Raw genomic sequence first — 24,452 nt, forward strand, 5'->3', positions numbered from 1 at the left:
TAGTGACAACACCTTTGCTATAATACTACAGCTTTAAAAAAAAAAAAAAAAAAAAAAAGACAAAATTAACAGCACTCTTCCAAGATACTGAATACAATGAAAGTGAAATGTAGTGAAGCGATTATTATTATTATTATTTTTTAAATCTCACAATTATGTGAACACTTATTTTAAACTGGAAAAAAAGGAAGCACTGAACACTGCAAGCCGTCCCTTTGTAAGAGAGAGGCTCTACTGTATTGTATTCAATGTCTTCAGACTATAAAAAGAAAAAAAATAATTAAAACACACCTTTTTGTCCTCTGGAATTTGTATACTTTTAATAGTAACAGACGGGAACCATAAATGCATGCCATGTGCTGGTCTCAAACAAATACATACAGGTATATACAGCATCACTCAGTACCTGCTAAAACAAAGTGAGAAATAGTATAAACTGACTACACTACAAACTTAAAACAAAAACAAAAAAAAGAGGAGGAAGGTGAGCGATGGAAGTGGTGGAAGAGTGAAAAATCCTACTTGTGATGGACTCGTCATTAAAGCATTAAAAAAAGAAAAAAGAAAAAGAAATGCATATTGCACATACAGTGAAAGCTTAAATTCCACCAGGTCTGCCTCTTTTCGCTAAAGCGAGAATTCAAAAGTTTCCCTCTTGGAGGAAGACACACAGAGGTAACAAAAATGGGGGAAGAGCGGCGAGTGTGTGTGTGCATTGGAGGAGATCTGTGTGGAGAAATTAGGGGCCACGAGGAGCTGATATAGAGCAGAAGTGGCACTTTGAGGGGTTAAAAAAAGAAAAGAAAAAAAAAGGGAGAGAGGAAACTGCACAGCACACAACACTAACACAGGGAGAGGAAAAGAAAAAAGGAAAGAAAAATACATCAGAGAGATTGTGGCACAAATAAAATCAGGTGTTGGATAATATCTGTTCTTCAGGGATAGCTGAGAGAGAGAGAGAGAGAGAGAGAGAGAGAGAGAGAGAGAGAGAGAAAGAGATCGCTGCAAGTGTTTTTTCTTTTTCTCTTTATGTACAACTAAGGCTTATTGGTTAAATAGTTTTCAGGCTTTCCCCGCCCACAATGCTTTAACATGCTCATCACACAACCCTTTCTTCCGTTTGCTCTGTAAACTCAAGTGGTTCTATCAGGACAGCAACCACACAATCAAGGGGATAATAGTCGTAGAGGTGGCGCAGGGGGGTAGATAGATGGATGGATGGATGGATGCTGCAGTGGTGGTGGAGGAGCAAAAAGGGGGAGATAAAGAGCTGGGAGGAGATAAAAAAAAAAAAAAAAAAAAGGAGTCTTGTCTCTGATGTCTGTTGCAATTAATATCTAAATGTGCAATTCCATTAGTCACTGCCATGGGGGACTACGGGGTGCAGAAGATGGGGTGGCGGGGGGGGGAGGGGTGGGGTGGGCTGTTCTACTTGGAAAGCTTGCTAATGACTCGAATGAGTGCTCCGTTCTCGTCCTTTAGTCTCTGGTTGTCTGCTTTCAAGTCTGGGAGCATCTGAAAAGGGAATAAAAAAAAAAGGAAAACAGGGATGGAGGGAGAGACACAGAGAGAGAAGGCTTAGACACGTCTTGACACATACGCTAGCTGTTAAACCAGTCAAGCCAGTTTTACAAAACTGTTAATTGCAGCCTGTGTAAGCAATGTCGGAGTCACACAGCACCTCTCATGTTTTGTTTTCTCCTTAAAAATAAAAATCACTTCCTTGTTCAAGTCAAAAGAGAGAGAGAGAGAAGTGAAAGCGGGCACACCACAGGCCAAAGGTCCTGAGAAAGCCATGCAGAATCTCAACAGCTGCTCACCGGCAGCCACAAAAATATATATACACAAACACACACACACACACACACACACACACGCGCGCACGCGCGCACGCACACACACAGCAGAGACAAAAAAAGTCACTTTTTTATTTGATGTAGTGCATACAAAATTGATCATTGTATGGTATTCTACATCCTACAGAGCCCAGCAGGTGTCAGGAGCAACAGATTTAGTTTTTTTTTGTACAAATGAGGAAATGATGCTCTTGAAAACACTCACATTACGGTAACAGCAGGACTTTAAGTTACAGGTTGCTGTGGCTACTTAAGATGTTAGCGGAGGGATAGCAGCTGTTGTTTTGGTATTGAGTTGACGAAAATTACTGAAGAAATGCCATTATATTAGATATAATTATGTTATCACTTTTAATTAATAACAGTTCCCCCGTTCCCTCAACACTCTACTGTACAGCTGCGATGCTACATGGGATGTTGTTTCAGCAATACTGGTTAGGTGTACACACTTTATACCGCTGTGTAGCCTCAGTGCAACAATAGAAGGGGATAGGAAAGCCATGGATGAGCTAATCTAAAAAGGACCCACTGCCTTTTATTAAATTAAATAATTATTCAATTCTTACACTGCAACTTTCATTTTTGTATTTTATTCCTGTCTTACTCTAATTTTAGCTTGTTTTTATTTTCTGTTCACTTGCCTCTTTGATGACTGAATTCATGTTTTTGGTTGTATTTAGATGTCCTTTGGTAGCGTGTTTCTTTTGCACTTTGTCACCATGCTTTTGGTGTGTTTGTGTAAAGCACTTTGAATTGTCTTGTTGCTGAATTGCGAGATATATATATATATATATATATATATATATATATATATATATATATATATATATATATATATATATATATATATATATATATATATATATATATATATATATATATATATCTCTCCTTGGATTTGGATAGAGAACCTTGGATCTACTTTAGATTCAACATGTTCCACAACATTAGGACATATGGCAAAATAAGACTGGTTCCCAGGAGGAAGTGAGTGCATATTAACGAGATTTTTTAATGTTCTGTTAATTTGTGTAATTATTTATTGAAGAGTATGAGTTAAATTATTCAACAGCCAAATGTATTTTTCCCCCCCTCATGACACCTGCCGGGCTCCATAGTATCCAAGGTAATGCTCCATTTTGTCGGACAGGCAGACAACAACAACCTATTTTTGGATGTTTATTGTGAGCTACGATAGGCAAATTTTTGCATAGACTGTATCCGTTTCTGGCATATATGAACACGTCTGATTTGGGGGCTTGAACCGGAGTTTGCCAGATTACTGCATGACACTGTAAACTCAAATATTTCCAATATAAACATAATGGCTGCTGAAAATTCACCCATTTGGGTAGCAGCATGTCTTGAACTCCACTCGATTACAGATATTACTATGTTAGCTAGAGTTTGACTCTTCTTTAATAAATAAAATGTGCAGATGCTGTGGTGGGGAAAACTTTAAGTAGAAAATCATGTTCTACAACACGGACACTCCAACAAGAGATTTCAGTCCACTTAAAAACAAACTCATTTATTGATTACAGATGACCGTCAACTGCTAGATAGAATATTCGATAATGTTCTGAAGTATAGCAAGTTAGTTTATACTTGATATTGATCAGGCACAATGGTAACCACTGCTGTCGGCCCATGCAGCTGATTTTAAAGGTCCCATATCATGCTCATTTTCAGGTTCATACTTTGGATTAATACTAGAACATGTTTACATGCTTTAATGTTGGAAAAAACAACAACACATTTTTCTCATACTGTCTACACGTATTCATTGTCTGAAATGCTCTGTTGTAGCACCCGTCTCTTTAAGGCCCCCTCCCCAAAAAGCCCAGTCTGCTCTGATTGGTCAGCGTTTCCAGGTCTTCTGCATCTGTGCTCGTGGAGATTCTGCACCGTCATTGCAGTCAGGGAATGACTGTACTGTAGGCTCGTTTAAAGACACTGTTTTTAAGTACGGGCTGGATTGAGCATTTTGATACTTTCATAGTATTTATATAGCACCTCGACCTGCTTTATGATTAAAAAAAAAAAAAAGGGATGGAAATTTCACTTTTTACAATATGGGACCTTTAATATTCGTTGAAGTCATCTGTCAAATTCAAATTTGGGGAGTAAAGGGGGTTGGGGGGGGGAGTTTCAGTCTCTGAAGATTTGGGCCAAAAAAGTTGATGCCAAAAAAGGAAGACACTTCATGCAAAGAAGCCAGAACAAGCCAAACTGAACACCTGAGCTCCCTCTGATGGAAGCATCACAACTAGAAACTACAAAGGGACACTTTCCTTTACAGTACTTGATGTGTTCATAATTTTAACATTAGAGTAAATTACGACATCTGCCACCCCTTAAAGGACTCTTAACTGAGCGTTTTCTCCACCCATAATAAACATGTTAGTTAGTTTGACATATTTGGGATGTGTCCCTAAGTTGCAATGTGTTGAAATTGCCTTCCAGTTGTGTACTGTAAAAGGAGAGAGTGTCCTGTTGTAAGAACAAAAAAATAAAAATAAATAAAAAATAAATAGACACCCTCCCCAATCTGAAAACCAAAAGCTCTGGGGAGGCAGAGGGGGGCGAAAAGGGGAGTTTACAAAACCAGTGATGGTGGGGCGGCTGGACACCTGCCTGTCTATGGGTGCGGGCAGAGCACGAATGAAGCATGAGAAGAATGGGGTTGGGAAGGGGGAAGGTGAGGAAGAAGAAGGAGAGGAGGAGGAGGAGAAGGTGGAGATGGCGGTGGACAGACGGACGTGGCTTAGAGGTCGACGGCGGGCAGCTGGCTGCAGGCGGACTGCGAGAGCTTTGCCAACACACGGGACAGGGCCCGGTTCTCTGCCTGCAGCCGCTCCTTAATCTGCCGCAGGGCCTGAACCTGCTTTACCTGGGGGAGGTTCTGCAGGGGGGGGAAAACAACAACCACAACACAGGAAAACAAAGAGAGAGAGAGAGAGAGAGAGAGAGAGAGAGAGAGAGAGAGAGAGAGAGAGAGAGAGAGAGAGAACAGAAGGACAGAGTGAAAGGCCGGCAGAAGAGGAAAAGAAACAAATTAGGAGAGAAAAGGTTTAATGAAAGACAGGACAATATAAATTAATAGAGAAGAGGGGCCGAGAGAAGGAGAAAGGGAAAACAGAAAAGGAAGATTGTTAGAAAATGGGGACAGATTTTGGAAACCGGAGGAATGATTAAATGCTTTCCGGTTCAGCATGATGCTTGTAGATAGAATGGGAAAGTGACACTGATAAGATCAGCCAGCTGCCTAAAAATAAACACACTTCGTTATCACAGAGATGGGAACAACACTTGCTTACTAGAATTTAATAGATTTTTTTTTTTCCTCTCCTCCTAAAAATCAGTTTTCAAGAAAAAGAACATTTAATTGGCTGTCGATAAAAGATGTCCACATAGATTACAACAGCTGACCTGAGAGGTGTGCTGACCAGAATAACAGATGCACATTTAGGAGTCTAACATGAGGACTGAGGTAACGTACCGTACTGGGCAGAATATAAAACAGTTCTGAAAGTTGCATGTGCAAGACTGGAGGTTGTATTACACTTGAAGACTTAAACATTCAAAACATCAGATAGATATTCTTTTTGAAGATCCATCTGGGTTTCTTTTGTAGCTATAATGTTGCTAGTTCAGCGATTTTCTTGAAGTCTATAGTCTTTTAGAGTAAGTCAGCCCGAGAAGTAAGTTTAACCTTCGAGAGGAGTTTTCTGACAGTTTGTGTAAGCTGCCATGGAGGAAAGAGAGAGAAAGAGTCGAAAGCGCCTTTAATGCAGCAACAAACCAAAACATCTTACGCAGCTAAGAATTGTCATCATGTCATGAGTCAGAGAAAATCATTCTAACCGATTCTACAGCCTGACAGGAGAGTGTGCTAGTATGAGACCGTCAGACAAGCGACACAAATATATGATTTATGTGCGTTCTGCTGTGATAAAAGTATTTCCTGTTTTACTTTTACAAGAGAAAAAGCGGATGAGGATTGTCTCAAGGTTACTTTTTCAACTGGAGTCTTGTATTCGGGGCCAATATTTTTGGTTCAAAATGGACTGAATGAGTAGGGCTGGGTATGGGTACTCGATAGCTTTAGGGTATCAACCGCAATAACCAAGTACCAAGTAGTATTGTGTTTGTATATCGTGTATCCTGTTTTTGTAGTTTAGCCTAAATCATTCCTGTTGTAATAATAAAACTGCACTTCAGATGTTGAATTGCTGAGATCTGGTAAGCTAAGGAGTAGTTTTGGTTTTACCGCCAAATAAAGTGGATTTGAATAATTTGTTCACCATCTGTTTGATTGTCTGACTGCTCCTGTTCCCAGATTCTCCCATCGAAATAATGGCCAAATCAATGAAAATAACACCCAAGGTGTAATAAATTAGAATTAAATTAAGAATCATGGAATTTGAAATGACTCACCACTTCTATTAAAACCCCCAAAAAATAAGTGAGCCAGATTTATATATAAAAAGGGACACTCAGACTGAAGTGACAGCTGTTAGTACTATATTGGCACTCACAAGTAACACCTACACACTAACTGCAATCATGACTCCATTAATGGAAATCTTCTACGGTACACAAACAGAAAATGTAATGCATGTGTGTAACTGTGTGTGGTGGTACCTTAAGTTCCTCCTCCATCTCAGAAATCTTCCTTTCTAGAGCTCTTCTTTCCTGTGGGGCAGAAGGAAAGCAGGTTAACTCAGGACTTGCACATTTCATAAAAGACAATTAGCAGAAAGCACACTATAGTGCAGGCTCTACACACACACACACACTGCATAAATAAGGTGTGGAAGATGCTTGAAACACACTCGTGAGGTGACTGCAAGCAACGGCCAGTTCAGACTTGCATACTCCGTGATGTAAACATAATGTATACGTAAGGATATCCAAAGAGAATGAGTCATGGAAATGGGGACGTAGATGTTTAGATGTTGTGTTGGATGTTAAGTTAACGAAAGGGGCAAATAAAAAAAAGGGCATTCTTGTATTATAAAAAGGTTGTGAAGACAAATGGAGAATGGTCTTAAAGGAACACGCCGACTTATTGGGAATTTAGCTTATTCACTGTAACCCCCAGAGTTACACAAGTCCATACATACCCTTCTCATCTCCGTGTGTGCTGTAAGGCTGTCTGACGGCTCCAGCAGCATCAGGCCAGCACAGAACATGCAGGTGAATGGTTCCAGCAATCCTACTGCTCCCAATAAGTGACAAAATAACGCCAACATGTTCCTATTTACATGTTGTGATTTGTAAAAGTCACAGCGTGTACAAAAAACAACGTAACATGAGACACAGCTGTCTTCTAACTGTAAACAAACCGGGAACTATATTCTCAGGCGGAAGAATATAGTACTTGGGCGGAGTGATATGCTCGCAGCAAGCCTGTCTAAGAATATAGTTCCCGGTTTGTTTACTGTTAGAAGATGGCTGTGTCTCATGTTACATTGTTTTTTGTACACGCTGTGACTATACAAATCACAACATGTAAATAGGAACATGTTGGCGTTATTTTGTCACTTTTGTCACAATTCGGAGCAGTAGGCTAGTTGGAACCAGTTACCTGCAGGATCTGTGCTCGGCTAAGCTAATGCTGGAACCGTCAGACAGAGTTACAGCACGCACGGAGATGAGAAGGGTATGTATCGACTTGTCTTACTCTGGGGGTTACGGTGAACCCTAAATTCCCAATAAGTTGGCGTGTTCCTTTAAATGTGGCTTGAAAATAATGGATGAATGTTTTACAAATCGAGGGCTTATGGTTTCACGGCTAAACAGCTGCAGCTGAAGACGCAAGCATTATTACTGAATGAGTGACAAAAACACACACGTGCACAGGTTCTTTCAACAGCAATTTAACAGTCTATGATTGTTCTACTGCACACATGAAGATAACACACTTTTACACACACACACACACACACACACACAAACAGAATATGCAGTCTTGAGAAGAGGTGACCACACGCTGCCTCTGAGGTCTAATACAGGTGAGAGAGAAGGTGGCAGTGTTCTGGGTGGCGAGGAGGGAGGAAGTCCCTTTGAACCCGATTACATGTGTGACACGACAGCCAGCAGCAGAGAGTAGACTAGTACAAAAAGTCAGGTTAAGATCATACCACCACCCAGATGATATTGGGGCCTGCTTGTTACCTTCAGACATAAACCCATTGGCAGTGTTACCAACATGTTTAAAGGCAGGTTGGAGTTATCAGAAATAACAGGAGGACTTTTGAGTATGAGATAAACTTGAGAGACAGAAGTTATACATCTTTTCAGTAAAGTTCATGGTGTTACTAAGCAAAGGAGGACATTTGTAATAGAACTGGGTTATTGAACTAGTTCTGTCATTACCCTTTTCTCCATCTCAAGCTGTGATCGGTCGGCATAGCGTTCCTGCCTCTGCAATGAGGAAAAATAAAAGTGAGCAGTCACGAGGAATCCCAATCGTCTTATCAACGCTGATGAGCGGAAGCAGTGTGAGCTCAGTGTACCTGTGTGGCCTTCTCTAGTTGTAGCTTCAAGTCTGCCAGCTCCAGGTCCGTGTCACGTAACTGGGCCTTCAACTTCTCGTTCTCAGCTAAGATCTGCTCGTAAAGCTGAAGGGAGGGAGAAACATAATCCATCAGTCAACAAGTGGAACAAGCGAACCACCAAGGCATTCTAAATAAAAATATATAACAAATATCATTGAAAGAAATATTGAGTCTTTCATAAATTCCTCATTTTGTGGGTAGGAAGCCTAAACTTCTCTCAGCTCGGTCACAAGGGCTTTGAAAGCTATTGCTATTACTTTGTACTATCTACTGTTTGGCCTGTACTTTTGTGGATTGTGCAGTTGAATTATTAGGGTGATCATGAATTAGACTCCATGATTTGTTATTTGGGCCTACTCAGGACTTTGTGCAATATCAACCAGTGACATGAACAAACTAGAATTACCGCCTTGCGGTTGTATGCCTCCGCCAACCAGTCAAGTTGCAATTTACTTTTATGTCTGTCCAGACTCATAATATACTGCATGTAGTGAACATTTTGACGGAATTTAATAAAAAAGGTATTAAGTGTATTTTGGAGCAAAAACGTGGATGCTTCACACACATCTTCAACCTGGCAGCACAGAAGGTCTACACAACCACCACAGTTTCGAGATTAGTGCCACCAATTCAGTATATGACCAAATGTGAAATACGATCCAATCTCCCCTTCTGTTAATGAGTCAGGGCCTTGAATAATGGCCAGAAAAGAGAAAAGAGAAGCTGAACCTTTGGGTATCAAATGTAATCACTTTATTATTTTATCTTATTAGATATTTGTGTGAAACTTTGTCATAATTAGCATAGGCATTCTTGAGTTATGGCCAAAATGTGTTTTGTAAGGTCACAATGACCCTTTGACTGAATTGGCCAAAAACTAATCCTCTCCCTCAAGTCCAAGTGGACATTTCTGCCAAAATTGAAAATCTTTCCTCCAGGCGTTCCGGAGATATGGAGTTTAAAAAAAATAAATAAATAATGCCTCTGGCCACGGCTGATATAAATATAAAAATGTGTGTTTTTGTGTATGGGAGTCAAACTCCATCAGTGCTCTGAATTAAACCTGGGATCCAAATGAGCTTAAAGGGTAACTACCGTTTCTTCCAACCTGGACTCTATGTTCCTATGTGTTTGTGTCCAAGTGACTGATGGGAAAAATGCAGATGCAGTTGGCAGCGGCGAAACAAGCTACAACGTAAGTTAATAGGTTGTATTTACCTTCACAAAAGTGCTCGTTTTGCCACTGACCGGCTCAGATTAATATTTTAAGTGTCTGACAACATCATGGAAAGGATTACTAAGGAGGTCGACCTTTCTTGTTAAAGAGTAAGATCCTTTTTTTAAAAAAACATCAGCAAAGTTGTGTTCGCTAAACCCACCAGACTCTAAATAAACACTAATTTTAGCATCGTAAAATACACTTCATTCAAAGTTAGAAAGAAACAAAATAAAAGTCTAGTTTTGGTTGAAATAAACACAGTTTACCATTTATAAATATGTTCTCTCTACTAGGCTCTATACTATTATATACACGCTAAAAGTATTGCGTTTTCAAATAGAGTCTGGTGGGTTTAGCGCTAGCGACTTCAGAGCTGTTTCTGGTTAAACGTCTCAAATAGGTTTTAAAGGTCTATCTCTGAAGGGGTCCTTTCCATAATGTTGTCAGACACTTAGAATATTAATAAGTGGCAAAACGAGCACTTTTGTGAAGGTAAATACAACCTATTAACTTACATTGTAGCTTGTTTCGCCGCTGCTGACTGCAGCGATCTCGCTTAATACTGGACCAGTGTCAAAGATTGTTGTTCCCATCAGTCACTTAGACACAAAAACATAGGAATATAGGTTCAACTCCAGGTTGAAAAAAAAAAAAACGGTGTAAATAGCTTTTTTTTTTTTTTTTTACATACTGTACACACCTTCTTATAGTCAGTGGTGTCGTCCCTATCCAGTCGGCTCGGGTAGGTCTTCCGACTCTCGCCACAGCTAAAAAGAGTGTCATTGCGATCTATGGATGAAGAGCTGCTCTCATTCCTATAACAGAAATAACAGGCGTTCAATTAAAATCGTTTGTGAAATACAGATAATATACTGTATAAAAAGGATAATAACAAAGAGCATTATAATATGAAGGGGATGCAACATACCTGGACAATCTGTCACTCTGTCAGAAAGCAAAAACGAAAGTAAGTGTTAATGTTGATAAAGAGAAACGCACTCTCCATCTGGTGAAAAAATAATCTTATCAGTCAGTGTCTACTGGAAGACAGATTACATGTGTGAGGAGGGCTTTTGTAATTAGCTTATACAAACAAAACTGAACAAAAGGATGTGATGGGACATTTTAAACTAAACCTCCACTTCCACATTCTACAGCCTCCCTCTGCATGCATCCGCACCTGGCCCGTACTCCTTTGCAATCTGCCTCCTACATACACTCCTGCACTTTATACAAATACATGCTGACTTATCCCTAAACAAAGTACCGTGTCTCCAGGCCTGCTGTGCATTGTGCGGTGAGAATGGGGCCAGACGTTAGATAGGGAGGTCGGGTTGGAGTCAGATATTTAAAAATTGCAGTCAGCTTCCCGCGGTGACCAGAGGACAGGGACAACAACGCTACAATCTGAGTCAAGAAGTCCTTTAAGGAAAATGACCAGTTCAACTGATAAACAGCCAGCTTGGCTCCATTCAATGCAAGACTAGAGATTTAAATACACAGGGGATTTGCACTGTAAACTCTTTAAGAGTCTGCTAAACATATTCTCTACCACAGTGTTTCTTACATGGTTTTCTTTATATAGGCATTTTTTTTCCTACCAAAAGTGTTGTGTGCTTGTCTGGGGGTAATTGGATGAAAAATACTTCAAAGGGGGTACATTATTGAAAAAAAGTTTGAGAAGCACTGCTCTACCATATCGGCATTACTCAAATATAAAAAAATAAAAATAAAAAAACATTTTGGTGCTTTTAATTGAGTGCCAGGCAGGAAAGGAAGCGCACTTCCTGCACGCTTGCAAAGATAATTGCTTGCTTCCTATTTAGTGCTCTGTTGCTGCTCCACCCTTTCTATTGTCCTACTGAAGGGGAGGGCTGGTAGCTGTGTATATGCCTGCTGATTGTACTCAAGTCTGCTCTCTACGTTATGCTGCGAAAGACACTCCCATTCAAACAGGATGTTTATCCAGTCAGCAATATTTTCACAACACTGCGCTTTCTGCTTCATGCTATGTCTTCCATGGGTAGTATGAACGCATTTAATTGAATTCAAAAGCTCATTTATAGTTTTTCTTCATAGTTCAGGGACTGGAAGACTGGTTAATCTGTTTCTTACGTGTTCATTTTGCCCAACACTGGTTGAAATTCTTATTTACAGTGACTTATGTGTGTATGACTATGCACAAAAGAGCAAAAAAAAAGCAAACAGAGTTGACAAGTGCTTTTGTTCTTCTTAAATTTCATCTCCAAATTGGAAAAACTCTCTGCCATTTCACTGTGTGTGCTGTGACCCAGCAGTGACCCAGACTTCCTTTCCTTTGTATGTCTGCATGTTTTTAAAACCCACTGATCTATGGCTGAGACCACTTTTGGTTTGCAAGGTCACCCCAGCAACCAGACAATCACCAGAAGATGGAAACTGTGTGTGTGTGTGTGTGTGTGTGGGGGGGGGAGAGAGAGACAATAAAAATTCAAAGGCCGCAGTTGTTGAGAGGGGAGGAAATCATAGCTGAACAGGGAAGAGTGGTGAACATCAAAGACTACTGGCCATGCTTGGCCTTGACTTCATGAGATGAGACATGAGGAAGGACCAGAATAGAGAATAAATGCAGAAGGGGCAAAAATCAAACGGAGGTCATCGTGTGTGTGTGTGTGTGTGTGTGTGTGTGTGTGTGTGTGTGTGTGTGTGTGTGTGTGTGTGTGTGTGTGTGTGTAGTTACCTGTGGCTCTCCCTTGGTGCTGCCCTCCTCTGAGTCGGACTGCTGGTCAGGGTCATTTTCATCACCCTGGAATTGAAAGAAAGAAAAAAAAAAAATAAAACAGATGAAAGGGTTACCATCCAACTGATCAAAGAGGAACACTCAGGGTTGTGCGAGTGTTATGAACAGCAGCACCTCATCAAGAGTGCTAGGAATACTTATGATGGTGAAAGAAGTGATAGTGCAGGTCTCTTACATCCTGGGTCCAGAAGGAGACTCCAGTGGAGCGTCTCTTCTCGCGGGGCCGCCTGCGATCCCGTATGGAGCGGGGCTGAGACTTGTCCTCCCCTTCCTTCTCCTCCTCCTTTTTGTCCATTTCTGTCCAATCGAGAAAAATGACAGCAGGTTTACTACACGCACACACACACACACACACACACACACACACACACACACACACACACACACACACACACACACGTGATATTGCTGCCATGATACTAAAATGACAGTAGGGCTGCACGATTTGTCACGCGCTACTGCCCAAACAGAGTGACTGGTCGCTGCTCATCTTTTGTGGACGCTGTTACGAGGGTGTAGCGATTAACACATCCATGGGGTAGCGTGAGTCAGAGGTAGATTCAACGTGGACTCCACACACAACCATGAATCAGAAATTAGTGACAGCGAGAACTGCAGGCGAGTGAGTGACATCAGTGTGAGGGAAAAGCGAGAGGCAAAAGAGAAAAAGAGACAGCAAAGACGATGTGTGCTGCGAGTTAACAGAGAACACAAAGCGTCATCGCTTGTTAATACGGTCGGTAAAGTGAAGGGTACTTACAACGTGGAGTGCGCGCAGAGGGTCTCGCACACCGCACAGCTTTTTTTGTTTACTCGAAACGCACGATTTTTGCTGTTATGTAATCGCACAGAGTGACATCACGATTGCGATTGGATTAATCGCGCAGCCCTTAATGACACCAAATGAAAAGACCCAATAAAGAGAGGAAAACCTACAAAATGATGACAGCCTCACATGTTCAATCTCCAGTGCAAACCATACCGTTAACACTCCGCACTACATTATTAGATCTAGTATCATTTTCGTCAACTTTTAAATAAAAAAGGAGAAGACCAGCAGTCGTGTGAAACATGCATTTAACACAGTTTTGCATATGAACGTAGAGAAAATGAGACCGTGATATGATGACATCTGTACATCTCTAAATCATCTGTTGTTGACCTCTGGTCAGTTTTTCACCAGAGCACTGATTAAGCCTGATTATTTTGACATCAACGATGTGCAAATGACCACACAGTATTCCTAACAAGAAATCAAAGTGAAAAATTAAAAAAGGTTAAAAAGGTTCTCGAAGCAATGTTGGGAGACGTTATTCTTGATGACGTTCAAAGTATTTTCAAACAAAACGAGACTAGCACCTCCCTCCTCCTCATCCTGTCTCCTCCCCCTCCCTTCCGTGCTTCAGCGAACTAACCCCCCCCAACCCCCACCCCCAAATCCTTCTTGTCGGTTATTGGAACGCTGGAACACGGTTTGTTATGTTTTTGTGGTCCAGGTTGGCCACTTTGTTTTTGTTGCCGTTTGTGGAGCCTGGGCTGTCTACAGAGACCGCGTTTTTTCACAGTGTGTTCAGGGGACGGCAGCTCGCGCATAGTGAGGAGAGGTTTGCTGTATGTAACAAAAAAATAAATAATTGTAGCCTTAAAAAAAAGAGAGAGAGAGAAAAAAGAAGGCGAGAAAAAGGTTGTGGTCGTGGGTAAACAAAGAGGTCAGTGTTTCCATCAGTTGAACAGACTTGAACTGCCTTCTATTTTCCCAGGAATTTTTTCATGGATTTATTTGTTAACAGGAGGGACTTCATTTTAAACAACCTAATCCCTTTCTGGATGCCTCTAGTCAGCATCAGGCAGTTTGCCAATGTGAATGTGGACCTGTGGAGACAAGATACAAGCATCATCCTACGCCTATTATGGCTTTATATCAGAGGAGATGGCATTTAAGTTATTTCAGGTTCAACGTCATGATAGTTAAGCTAGCCGCAAAAAAAAAAAAAAAAAAAAAAAAAAAAAAAGGAATCACTAAGGTTGGACTTAAATTTAGGTTTTCTGTGATTATGACCCAAATGATCAAACTGCCAATCTAAAATGATGAATATGAGACATGATCCTTGTCTCGGAGAATTATAATGGCCGTACAGTTGCTGTAGAGGTGTATTCGGATGGGAACGGCACTGACCTTTTTCCGTGTCTCTGGAGGAGCGGCTGTAGGAGGAGGTGATCCCCGTCAGACTGTTAGGCCTGTTGAGGGAGCTGGAACTGGAGGACAATGCGGTGCTCGAGTACGGGATGGAGCCGGTGCTGACTGTGGAAATGGCGGAGGTAGAGGAGGAAGACGAGGGCCGGTAGCGCTGGTAGAGAAGAGGGAGAGAAGGAGGATATTCAAATATTCAAGGTGTAGATGACAGGCGGGGACAGCGCCCCGTCTTGGTCACAAAACCTCCGAGCACAAATGTACCTCTTCGAAGCTGCGGTACTTCGATCGGTAATCGTCTTCCTTGGTCTCCATCTCCTTCTTCTCCTCCTGCTGCTTTTCCTTGTCCTGCTTCTCCTTCTCCTCCTTCTCCTCCTCTCGGGTCTTTGGGGGACGACTCCGGCCGATTGTCTTTTCAGCCTCTTGCAGGTCAGTTAGAGTCACACCCTGGAAGAAATGATTGATAGACTAGCTTTAGAATTTTAATTCTTTGCTTGAATCTTTTATATTATTTTTTGTATTATTATTTTATAACCAGAATCCTGTTGTTTACATTATGGCTAGCTCTGCAGTCAAAAGTCTTACTGGTGCTTTACAATTGGGGTTTCATTCATTCATTTCAAAACTCTTGTCAGCTTGTAAAATGATCAGCTCTGTGTACAGGCCCAGATGTTAAGTCCTGCCTGTGTGCACAAAAAGTGCTGCTTCAACCAGGATAAGAAAACGTATTTAAACCAGTGTATGGCTATAAAACCATAACGTAAACTGAGGGCAACTACGGGTCACCATGATGAGGGGCGCTTCTGCCATTTTACTTTACTGTCATGGTACTCATTAAAAACGGTGACTCGTTTGGTGGCAAGGAGGGATGAATGGAGTCTCGACACATCAGAGGTGATAAAGGTTAACCAACCTGGGTGGACCTTCTTGACTGCCGAGCCTGTCTGGAGCGAGCTTTCCTCTGGGACTCTGACTCCTCGTCTCGCACTGGCGTCAGGTATGACCTGAGAGCGAACACACACACACACACACACACACCTTTATGTTTGTGTTCATCTTCGGAGGCAAGATGGCGAAGCGCATATATGACCCAGAGTATTTAAAATGTGGATTTTTGTACATTGAGGATATAAAGGGACTGAAACCCCAGTGTGTCATATGTAATGAAGCGCTTGCACATGAGGGCATGAAACCATCCATAAACAAACATTTGTGGAAGGGTGTGAATGTGAATGTGAAGCAGCTATCTAGGTCAAGAATGTTAAGCTTCCTGGAAAATGTTTGAGTTTCTTAAGATCAAGCTTTGAAAACAACAGTGTGGTAAAACAGGACTCCAATCTCTGCGTTTAACCCTTCACTATTAGAGTTATCAGGCCCAACAGGCAACACAGTTTAGAAAGTAAGAGGGAGCTATTCTAGCACTTTCTCTCAGCGTTCCTCTGCTGGACACACAGAAGTATGAACTCATTCAGTGCAGCGTGGAGCCTTGGCCTTGAGGAAAATATGTAGCTTCTGCCCCCCTTCCTTATAAGGAAAAGTCGCTGGAGAAGTCTAGGTTTTGAAACAGCCCTGCCCTACTCCCACCATGACAGGTGGCTTATTTCAGCACTGCAACAGGAAGACATCCACTTGACCCTACTCAAACACACACGCTTTCTGTGAAACGCTCCCTCACGTGCTCCCTCTATCACAGACCGACAGAGAGAAACTCTCTCTTCCCCTCCACACTGTGTGTACAGAGTTGAAGAGCACACACCCTGTTCTCAAACAGAGGAAATGCATCCGGATTAGTGTTTGACTGACGGAAGCTTAATATTTCTTGAAGGTGTTTCCAGTAAATGTTGTGTTCCAATATGCAAGTTATCTGATCTTGTAATTTTCATAAATATACATAAACAAATACAGTAAATAAATACAGTAAGTACTCCTCTTTTCCCAACTCACGCCAAGAGAAAGAAATTTTATGGGATGCTGAAAGTCCAAAATAGCAATTAACATGGCAAACTAAATCTGAACTACAAGTAAGTGTAAGTGGGTCATAATTGCGAATTAAATCCTGACAGGGTGATTCAAGACCCCTCAGCAACCTTCAATTCAGAAAAATGACCCGCTCGCTCAACATTACACCACTTATCCCAGAAATCAATAATTTAACATTATAAGATAAGAAGCCTTTGTCATTATATTACAATGAATGCAACAAAAATACGAGTGCCCCTCCCAGCGGTGCTTAAAATAGAACTATATCGCACACATCCACATATAACGTTAGAAACAATATTCATTCAACGTTCATCATTAAACCAGGGCAGGTAGTTGCGATAATAAATATATTGCACAGTTAATACAGGGTTTCTGCAGGTTTTAACAAGTCAAATTTAATTTCCAATTTTGCAAAGTAAATACATTCATTCAAATTGAATAAAAGCGACACGGAGGAATAATTATTCATATACATGAAAGAAAACATATATGTTCATATACAGCGAATTATATTTGGACTAGCGAAAGAAAGAACTACAACACCACAGAATAAAAAAGTATTTCAGTGAGTATCAGAGGTAGCGTTGCATGGACGTAGGAAAATTAAGACCTGGAACACAATACTTCAGTGAATTTAAGACTTTGTAAGGCCTACAATTTTGATTGTGAAATTTTTGACTTTTTAAGACCCTGCAGCAACCCTGTAATAAAAAATTATATTATAATATTGTACAGATCAATAAAACGGATTGTAAAAACACTCATAAGAAATGTGAATATGGGTGCAGAGATGTTACGTGTGTAGATTTAGAGTGTGGATGTCCATGTTTTGATGGACCTGTAGTGTCTCCCTGAGGGCAGGAGATCAAAGAGATGGTGCCCGGGGTGAGAAAGGTCTTTAACAATGTTTTTTTTGCTCTGGAAAGGAAACAGGTGCGTGGAATGTCCTGAATAGACCTTTTTCACAGCAGACATGTTGACATGTCATAGTAGGAAAAGCACAGGTGTATTCAAAACCATTAATGATGGCTGCATTCCACTTAGGAGAGGCCCTGGTATTGTGCATTACTGGGACACTTGATGGAATTGAGCCATCGTTACGGTTATCAATTTCAGCGGTGCTTTTCCTACTGTGACAAGTCAAAATGTCTGCTGTGAAGAAGGTCCATTGAGGGAAGAGGGCAGCAGATGATCTTCTCTGCGCTGCTGATGACCCGCTGCAGTGCTTGTTTGTCTGCTGCTGAGCAGCCCGGCATACCACACACACTGTGAGGCAGTACTATATGTGATGATGCTATTTAAATTTGACTAACAATTGATTTTATTGTTTTTGAAAATGATCGCCGTGAGTCTATGATCATCATTCATAGCAGTGGTAAATAACGGACCGTAGAATGCTGTAAATGACCAATCAGAATCAAGTATTACATAAAGCAGTTTAGCACTTACATATGAAAGGACATACTGTACATGAGTTATGTAGAGAATAAAAAGGGTATGGGTGTGTTTGAGTTACCTGCGTCTTTCAGAGCCAGTGCCAATGCCAGTGGTGGTAGTTGTAGATATGGCGGTGGTGGTAGTGGTCGATGTGGTGGTCGTAGTAGAGCCAGTGTTCATAGTGGGGATGACCGAAGCAGACTCCTTCTCCTTCTCCTTTTCCCTCTCTGCACTCTCCTCTGACCAGTACCTGTTTACACATAAGCATTGTTTTAAAGAAATGTGCTTAGCCTGTAAGATTTCAATTCAATCAATTCATTTTAAGACTGAAATGTGTGGTTGTAGAGGTCTACTGGCAGCCATTTTGGATGACCGACACTGTGCCATTCCTATATCCATGTAAAATACACTATAAGGCCGGTGATTCTCAACTGGTGGGTTGTGGACAGCTGGTCAATAAATAAATAAAATTTAATGCGCATCTGATTTTGGACTTTGGTCTTTTGTTTAAAAAATAAATACATTTTGACAGACACGCGTCAGAGCCGTGCAGCAGTCTAGCGCCGAAGCCATGGTCACCATCATTTGATTAACGTTTTTGATTACGTTCACTTTAAGTTTGTGTTGATCTTCGGAGGCAAGTATTTAAAATGTGGATTTTCGTACATTGAGGATATAAAAAGGGACTGAAACCCCAAGGTGTCATATGTAATGAAGCGCTTGCACATGAGGGCATCAAACCATCCGAAAAATTTAAATATGTTAATATAGGTTATTAAAAAAAAATTGTTTCCGAAGGCCATTTTTGAAAAATAAATCTGCTTGGTTTGAATTCTATAAAAGTGAATAGCGACTTAATAACCATGGGGAAATGTGGGTCACAGGGTGGGACCAGTTGAGAACCCCTGCTATAAGGTTTATTTTCTATGCATGTATGCAATTTCTTTGGGTCTCTTAGAATAAAAGGATAAAATATCAGGAATGTGTTTCAACCTTTCAAAAAAAGTTAATAAAACCTCCACGAGAAAAAGCCACAGAGCTGCAAAACTAGTGGAATATCTACAAGCTATGGATTACAGATGTCTGGTATCTCATTTTCAGGTCTGGCTGATGGTGGTCCCGTTCATGTACCTGCTGGTTAGACTGCGGGTGGAGGAGGAGCCCAGGCTGGAGAGCAGGCCGCGATGGCCTGTGGGCGAGGTAACAGATGAGGAGGTGGTGGTGGTCGTGGGGGGGGAGGTGCTCGAGGAACTCAAGTCCTCGTGTCTTCGGCCAAAAGAGCCGCTGGAAGACAAAATGTCAGACAACACATCAGAGTCACCAGTGAGCCAGAACGGGACACAAATACAGGTATGTTGATCGCAATTAGTTAGATGCTCTGATTATTAACTGTAGTTGATTAATTAGATATTGGCTTTTTTCCTTTCTTCTGCATTATACAGCAACATTGTGACTCCATGAGATAAGAGATAAACATTTTATAAGATATTTTGCTTTCTTTATGACAAGAATGCCCCGTTTCCTCTAGAGCTGCAACGATTAGTCGATTAATCAAGTAGTCGGTTGACAGAAACATAATCGCCAAATATTTGGATAATCAGTTAATTTGCAATGATCAAACTGTTTAAAAGTAATTTTTCATGCAGAAAATGCTATTTTCAGCCACTCGGAAATGGAGATTTCCTGCTTTTCTCTGTTTTTATAAATCACGTTAAACTGAAATCTTTGGCAAAAGAATTGCTAATAAAAAAAAAAAAAGCATCATTAGTTGCAGCCCTAGTTTACTCTGATGCTTTTGAGCAGTATATTAAACACTGGGCAGGAGACGGTTATCCTTTTTATTTTATTTTTAAGACTTAGTTTTCTGTGTGGCATTTTTAGGCCTTTATTTTTGACAGGATAGCTTAGACTTGAAAGGCGAGAGAGAGCCGCGGCCACTGCGTTGAGGACTGAGCCTTCGGTTTGTGGGCACAAACTATACCAGGTGAGCTACCCAGGTACCCAGTTATGCTTTTTCTCTTTCACAGTTTTAGAGCCTATGTTGTATTTTCTACTGCAGAGGTTTGAAACATTGATAGTCCGAATGCTGCATTTTGGGCTCAACCCTCTGCTGTTAGTTATGACGGCTCTACGTGGGTTATAAACAAAAAAGGTCAATCAATGCCACATAGGCTTAATACATCGACAGCGAAATCCTCTACAGGAAAATGCTGTGATATTACTGTTAGTTTGTAAAAAGTAGCTCCAACTGCCTTTATGAGATGACTATATATTTCAGTGTATTTTCTTTTGCAAAGCCAATGGTTATACCAGGAAGGGTTAAGGGTTCTGTTAGTGTAGTTTTAGTGCTAATAATGACAATTTATTTAAAAAGGGCATTTACAATTGTACCGTTTCGGTAAAAATAAGCTGAAGATACTTTAATTGAAAGTACAGAGCTGTCACAGTATTAGTCGATGCGTGACAAGTTACTGCATTTATTGGGTTGGTTTGGAAAAGATTTTCATCTTTACCGAAACACCACCAGTGATAACCACAATCCGGCTTCATACAGAGGCAAGTTCTGAATGTTGAAACCACCTCTTCTGGTATTCATCTAGACATTACAGGAGGAACACGATACACAAGGTAGGCACTTCAGCAGAGCAGGGACACACAGTCAGAGAAGACAGGTGGGTGTAGAGACGGCGGTGCCCCGGGGGGAGGCTGGTGTACCTGCGGTAAATGCTGTAAGACTGGTAGTGGGAGGTGGGTGGCTGCCAGGGTTTAGTATTACAGGTGTTAGGGTCCAAGCTGGAAGTGGACGAAGACTTGGCTGGCACGTCCCGCGTGCTGCTGCTCCGCCCTAGTGCTAGCGTGTGGGACGTGCTGGCGTGTTGGAAGGCGGGTGGGCAAGAGAGGCATGTTAGCGGTGGAGGCGCACACAAACACACACACAGATATAGTACAAGTAACATACATATTTAAAACTACTAAGCTTCGACACACTATTTGTGCATGAATGTCATATGGGGCTAGCTGCTGACTGGACAATTGAAAGCAACAACGGAGTTGTGTTCATAAGTTATACAGAAGCCATGAATTAAGGTTTTTGTAGATTTTTGATGATCGCAATCACCTTGTCCAGTCAACACACACATAGTTCTAAAAAATTAATAAAAATACACGGTGATATAGATAATTTTTAGAATAGAGATTTTTAATGAATAAGATTAGATATTTTCCCATATGACATGCATGCAGCAAGTCCATGTCTAGGTTTTGTGCCACAAACAACCCTGGGAATTGGATTCACCTGGGAGTCAGACAGGCATATATTATATATATATAGCCTAATAGGCTTGTTAAATGCCAGAATAATGCATTGCAAACTCAGTGGCACAGCAACCTGACAGGACAGGTACAGTCATGCAACAGACTCTTGCAGCAGTGATAGAGAAAAGCGTTGTGCTATTTCGCATGGCTTTCTCAGTAGCTGCTGCTGTGCATGGAAGCATGTACGTACATATCTCTGATGACAAATCAAAGCGAAATGTACAGTGGATGATTGATAAACAACTATCAATGCTGTCTACACAGTAGGGTTTTTTTTTTTTTTTTTTTTTAGTTCCAAAGCTATGCAAGTCAACCTCATGATGGAGGTTGATGGAGCAGAGATCTGATGATGAGATGAGCGATGGAAGTTTGGCAGAGATTTGTTTCGCAGCGTAGGCTAACCTGCGCTGGTAGCTGGGGGGTCGGTTGGTGGAGGCGCTTCCTTCGCTGTTCTTCAGGTCGTCATCCCAGCGTCGCCGGGTGTATGAGCCACTACGTATCAGAGCAGTAGAGTCCCTGGGAAACCACAAGCTACAATAGTACCTCAGGCTTTCCCCAACAAATACGGACATAGATACTAGATATGGGCACATAAAACTGATAGTCTTCCCCATTAAACCTAATTCTACCCACTTTAGTCACTTTGAAGTCTACCAAATCCATTGCAGCACAACATAACAACCTAACCAAAGGCAGTTTCTTAGGGCCACACACACATGCAGAGCATTCAGGCCCTTTGCCTGCAACACATAGCAGTGGGCAGCAGGTGCCGCTAATGCCAACGCATGTTTGCACAGAGCCACTTTGCTCCCAGCTTTCACCTGTTTTCCTTCTCGTCAATGTCTGAAGTGCTGGGAAGTCTCCTGGGGATGGTGGGGGCCACGTAGGCAAGCCGAGTTCCTTTATCCTTTTCCTGTAGACAGAGCAACAAAAAAGGGACCCACGTAAGTGAGCATTTATGGACAAATATCACTACTAATTTGTAACTTTATTTACCTTTAAAAACTAGTGTAAATATTACATACCATACAAACCATACATACCATACATACATACGCAAGCTGGTAAATGGGAACTCAATAAAAAGGCTATAAGAAGGAAGAGGCAATGGCTACATTTGATATTCTATACTATAGTTCACCTTCTCTTTGTCTTTGTTGTCTAGAGAAGAGGAGAGGCGAGGGCTCGAGGCTGAGCGCATCACCCCAGTCGTGTCCTTCTCCCTCTGAGCTTCCTTGGTGGCTGTGATCTCCGCTAGCGCCCCGTAACTGCCCGTCTTCCTCAAACCCAGCCGCCACGACGCTGGAGACTCGTCCTTCCTATCGTCGTCCTTCCTATCCTCCTCCACTTTAGTTGAGACCTTTCCAGCAGGCTGAATGGCCTGAGGGGGGGGGAGGAGGAAAGGCGGCGATTTAGTGTGCAAAGTTAACCATGGAAAAGTAGATTTTTAGTCATCTTGGTGAGTAGCACAAGGGTCAATTAGGTCAAAAACAGTTTGGATTAATCTCCAGGGGCTGCAATTTAAGAGTTGCAATTTTTAAGGAAGGGCATGCCAGTTAAGAGATCACATCAACTGCTGCTACTACTGGACTAAAAGTTATTCCATCCAGAGTAAATGCTATTCTTAAAAATATGATTATTATGTAGCGCAATTAAACCCTTTGGGATTTTAGGGTTCGGTTGATTTCAGGTCTGGACACATACATTTTTAAAACAAACTATCAAAAAGGTGCATACATAGCCATAAGCAACTAAATAAAAACACAGAAGCCACACAGACACACGGTGAAAGCACGACCAAGAAAGTGCATTTGTTGAGTACAAGTGAAAAAAGAAAAAAACACCATGTCGGGTTGATGAGTGAAAGTCAGCGATCGGGAGGTTCAATCAGCGTCACCTGGATTGGGCCAGGGTGGTTAAGGGGGGGGGGTGTGCATAGGTGCATGAAGGATGAGAGAAAAACTCTGGTGCACATCAATACCTCACCATAGGTTTTTTGGGCACAAGAGAAATGCCAGTTTTGCGCAAGCCTTGACGCCACAATGCAGGACAGCCTGGCTCCGCCACAGGCATGAAGGGAGTAACACAATCAAACTAAAGCCAACCAAGACATGAGCCCAGGATGAGAAAGACGCAGAGAGGAGGAGGGAGGGCAGGGAGGAGGTTGAGACAGAGAAAAAGCCAGAATAAGACAGAAGCAGCAGCAAAAGAAACACTTTATGGCAAGGACAGATCTTTTTAAGGCCTAGTCACACCACACAATGCTTACTGCCAAACCAGGGGGTAGGGGGAGGGGGCGGGAGAGACGACTACTATTATTGTTCTCTGTTGAAATAAGTGACAGATCCAACAAACATTGTTAATGTTTTGGTCACACTTGTTAGACAGAAGACATTGTGACATGAGAGCACTAGGCTTCAAAGAACGATTGGAACACGGAGATCATTGCAAGAAAAGAAGCAGAAAAAAAGGATAGGTGGACACTTATTGCAGGACGTCAACTAAAGGGTGCAAATTCAGAGAGATAGAACACCGTAAAGGTACCCTCTTATTTAGGCTGCATTCATGAGTGTACAATAATAATGCAGTCTGTTGGCTGTGTCTGATATCACAGACCTAATGCAATGAGCGTCAGAGCTTTTATTTAAAGATTTAATCTTTGGTTCTAAATGTATGCCATGTGAACTTTGGCCACACTAAAACACTTAAATACCTTTCCAACATTTAAACACGATGTCCCATACAGTATTTGTTTAAACCAGTGGACTGAAGGAAGCAGACATACCCTTGGGAAAAGTCACCAGGTTCACATTAGTTAAATGTTTAGCCTCATTTTTCCAGCAGAGGGCAGCAGACTCAAAAGTTGGAAAATACTACCAGGCAGGTCCTAGTTTTAATCCCAACAACCAAACCGATCTCAGCACTCCAGCCTCCTGGTCTCCTAACAAGTCTTCTAGTAAACTGGTAACGTCATCCAGAATTGGCCACCAATCATCCCCACGGTGCAGTTTGTTAAACACCCCTGACAATTAGTCGTAAAGGTCATTCTCAGGTTTGTTAGCTGTGTGCGCTCATTGTAATGCAACATGAAGAGCACAAATCACAA

At 41.5% G+C, this 24,452-nt stretch overlaps 1 protein-coding gene across 8 annotated transcripts in view; it reads right to left on the bottom strand.

Moving 5' to 3' along the window:
- Positions 1-260: 260 nt before the first annotated feature.
- The window catches only part of ppp1r12a (protein phosphatase 1, regulatory subunit 12A), a 57,690-nt gene continuing 33,498 nt past the window's right edge, over positions 261-24,452 (bottom strand). For 2 of the 8 annotated variants that reach the window (XM_028570184.1, XM_028570183.1), the window contains exons 10-26: positions 22,488-22,727; positions 22,168-22,259; positions 21,749-21,862; positions 20,747-20,899; positions 19,163-19,315; positions 18,111-18,281; positions 15,525-15,615; positions 14,876-15,058; positions 14,597-14,768; positions 12,596-12,717; positions 12,361-12,426; positions 10,570-10,586; positions 10,342-10,456; positions 8,381-8,485; positions 8,241-8,288; positions 6,504-6,554; positions 4,498-4,761 (exon numbers count right to left, since the gene is read on the bottom strand). In XM_028570184.1, the coding sequence (XP_028425985.1) occupies positions 4,624-4,761; positions 6,504-6,554; positions 8,241-8,288; positions 8,381-8,485; positions 10,342-10,456; positions 10,570-10,586; positions 12,361-12,426; positions 12,596-12,717; positions 14,597-14,768; positions 14,876-15,058; positions 15,525-15,615; positions 18,111-18,281; positions 19,163-19,315; positions 20,747-20,899; positions 21,749-21,862; positions 22,168-22,259; positions 22,488-22,727 (2,031 nt within the window). In that variant the 3' untranslated portion in view covers positions 4,498-4,623. Of the gene's footprint in view, positions 1,516-4,497; positions 4,762-6,503; positions 6,555-8,005; positions 8,040-8,240; positions 8,289-8,380; positions 8,486-10,341; positions 10,457-10,569; positions 10,587-12,360; positions 12,427-12,595; positions 12,718-14,596; positions 14,769-14,875; positions 15,059-15,524; positions 15,616-18,110; positions 18,282-19,162; positions 19,316-20,746; positions 20,900-21,748; positions 21,863-22,167; positions 22,260-22,487; positions 22,728-24,452 lie in introns of those variants that run through there. The other 6 variants (XM_028570186.1, XM_028570187.1, XM_028570185.1 and 3 more) reach the window with 6 other exon arrangements.

This window comes from Perca flavescens, chromosome 23 (genome assembly GCF_004354835.1).
Source record: "Perca flavescens isolate YP-PL-M2 chromosome 23, PFLA_1.0, whole genome shotgun sequence".
Lineage (NCBI taxonomy): Eukaryota > Metazoa > Chordata > Actinopteri > Perciformes > Percidae > Perca > Perca flavescens.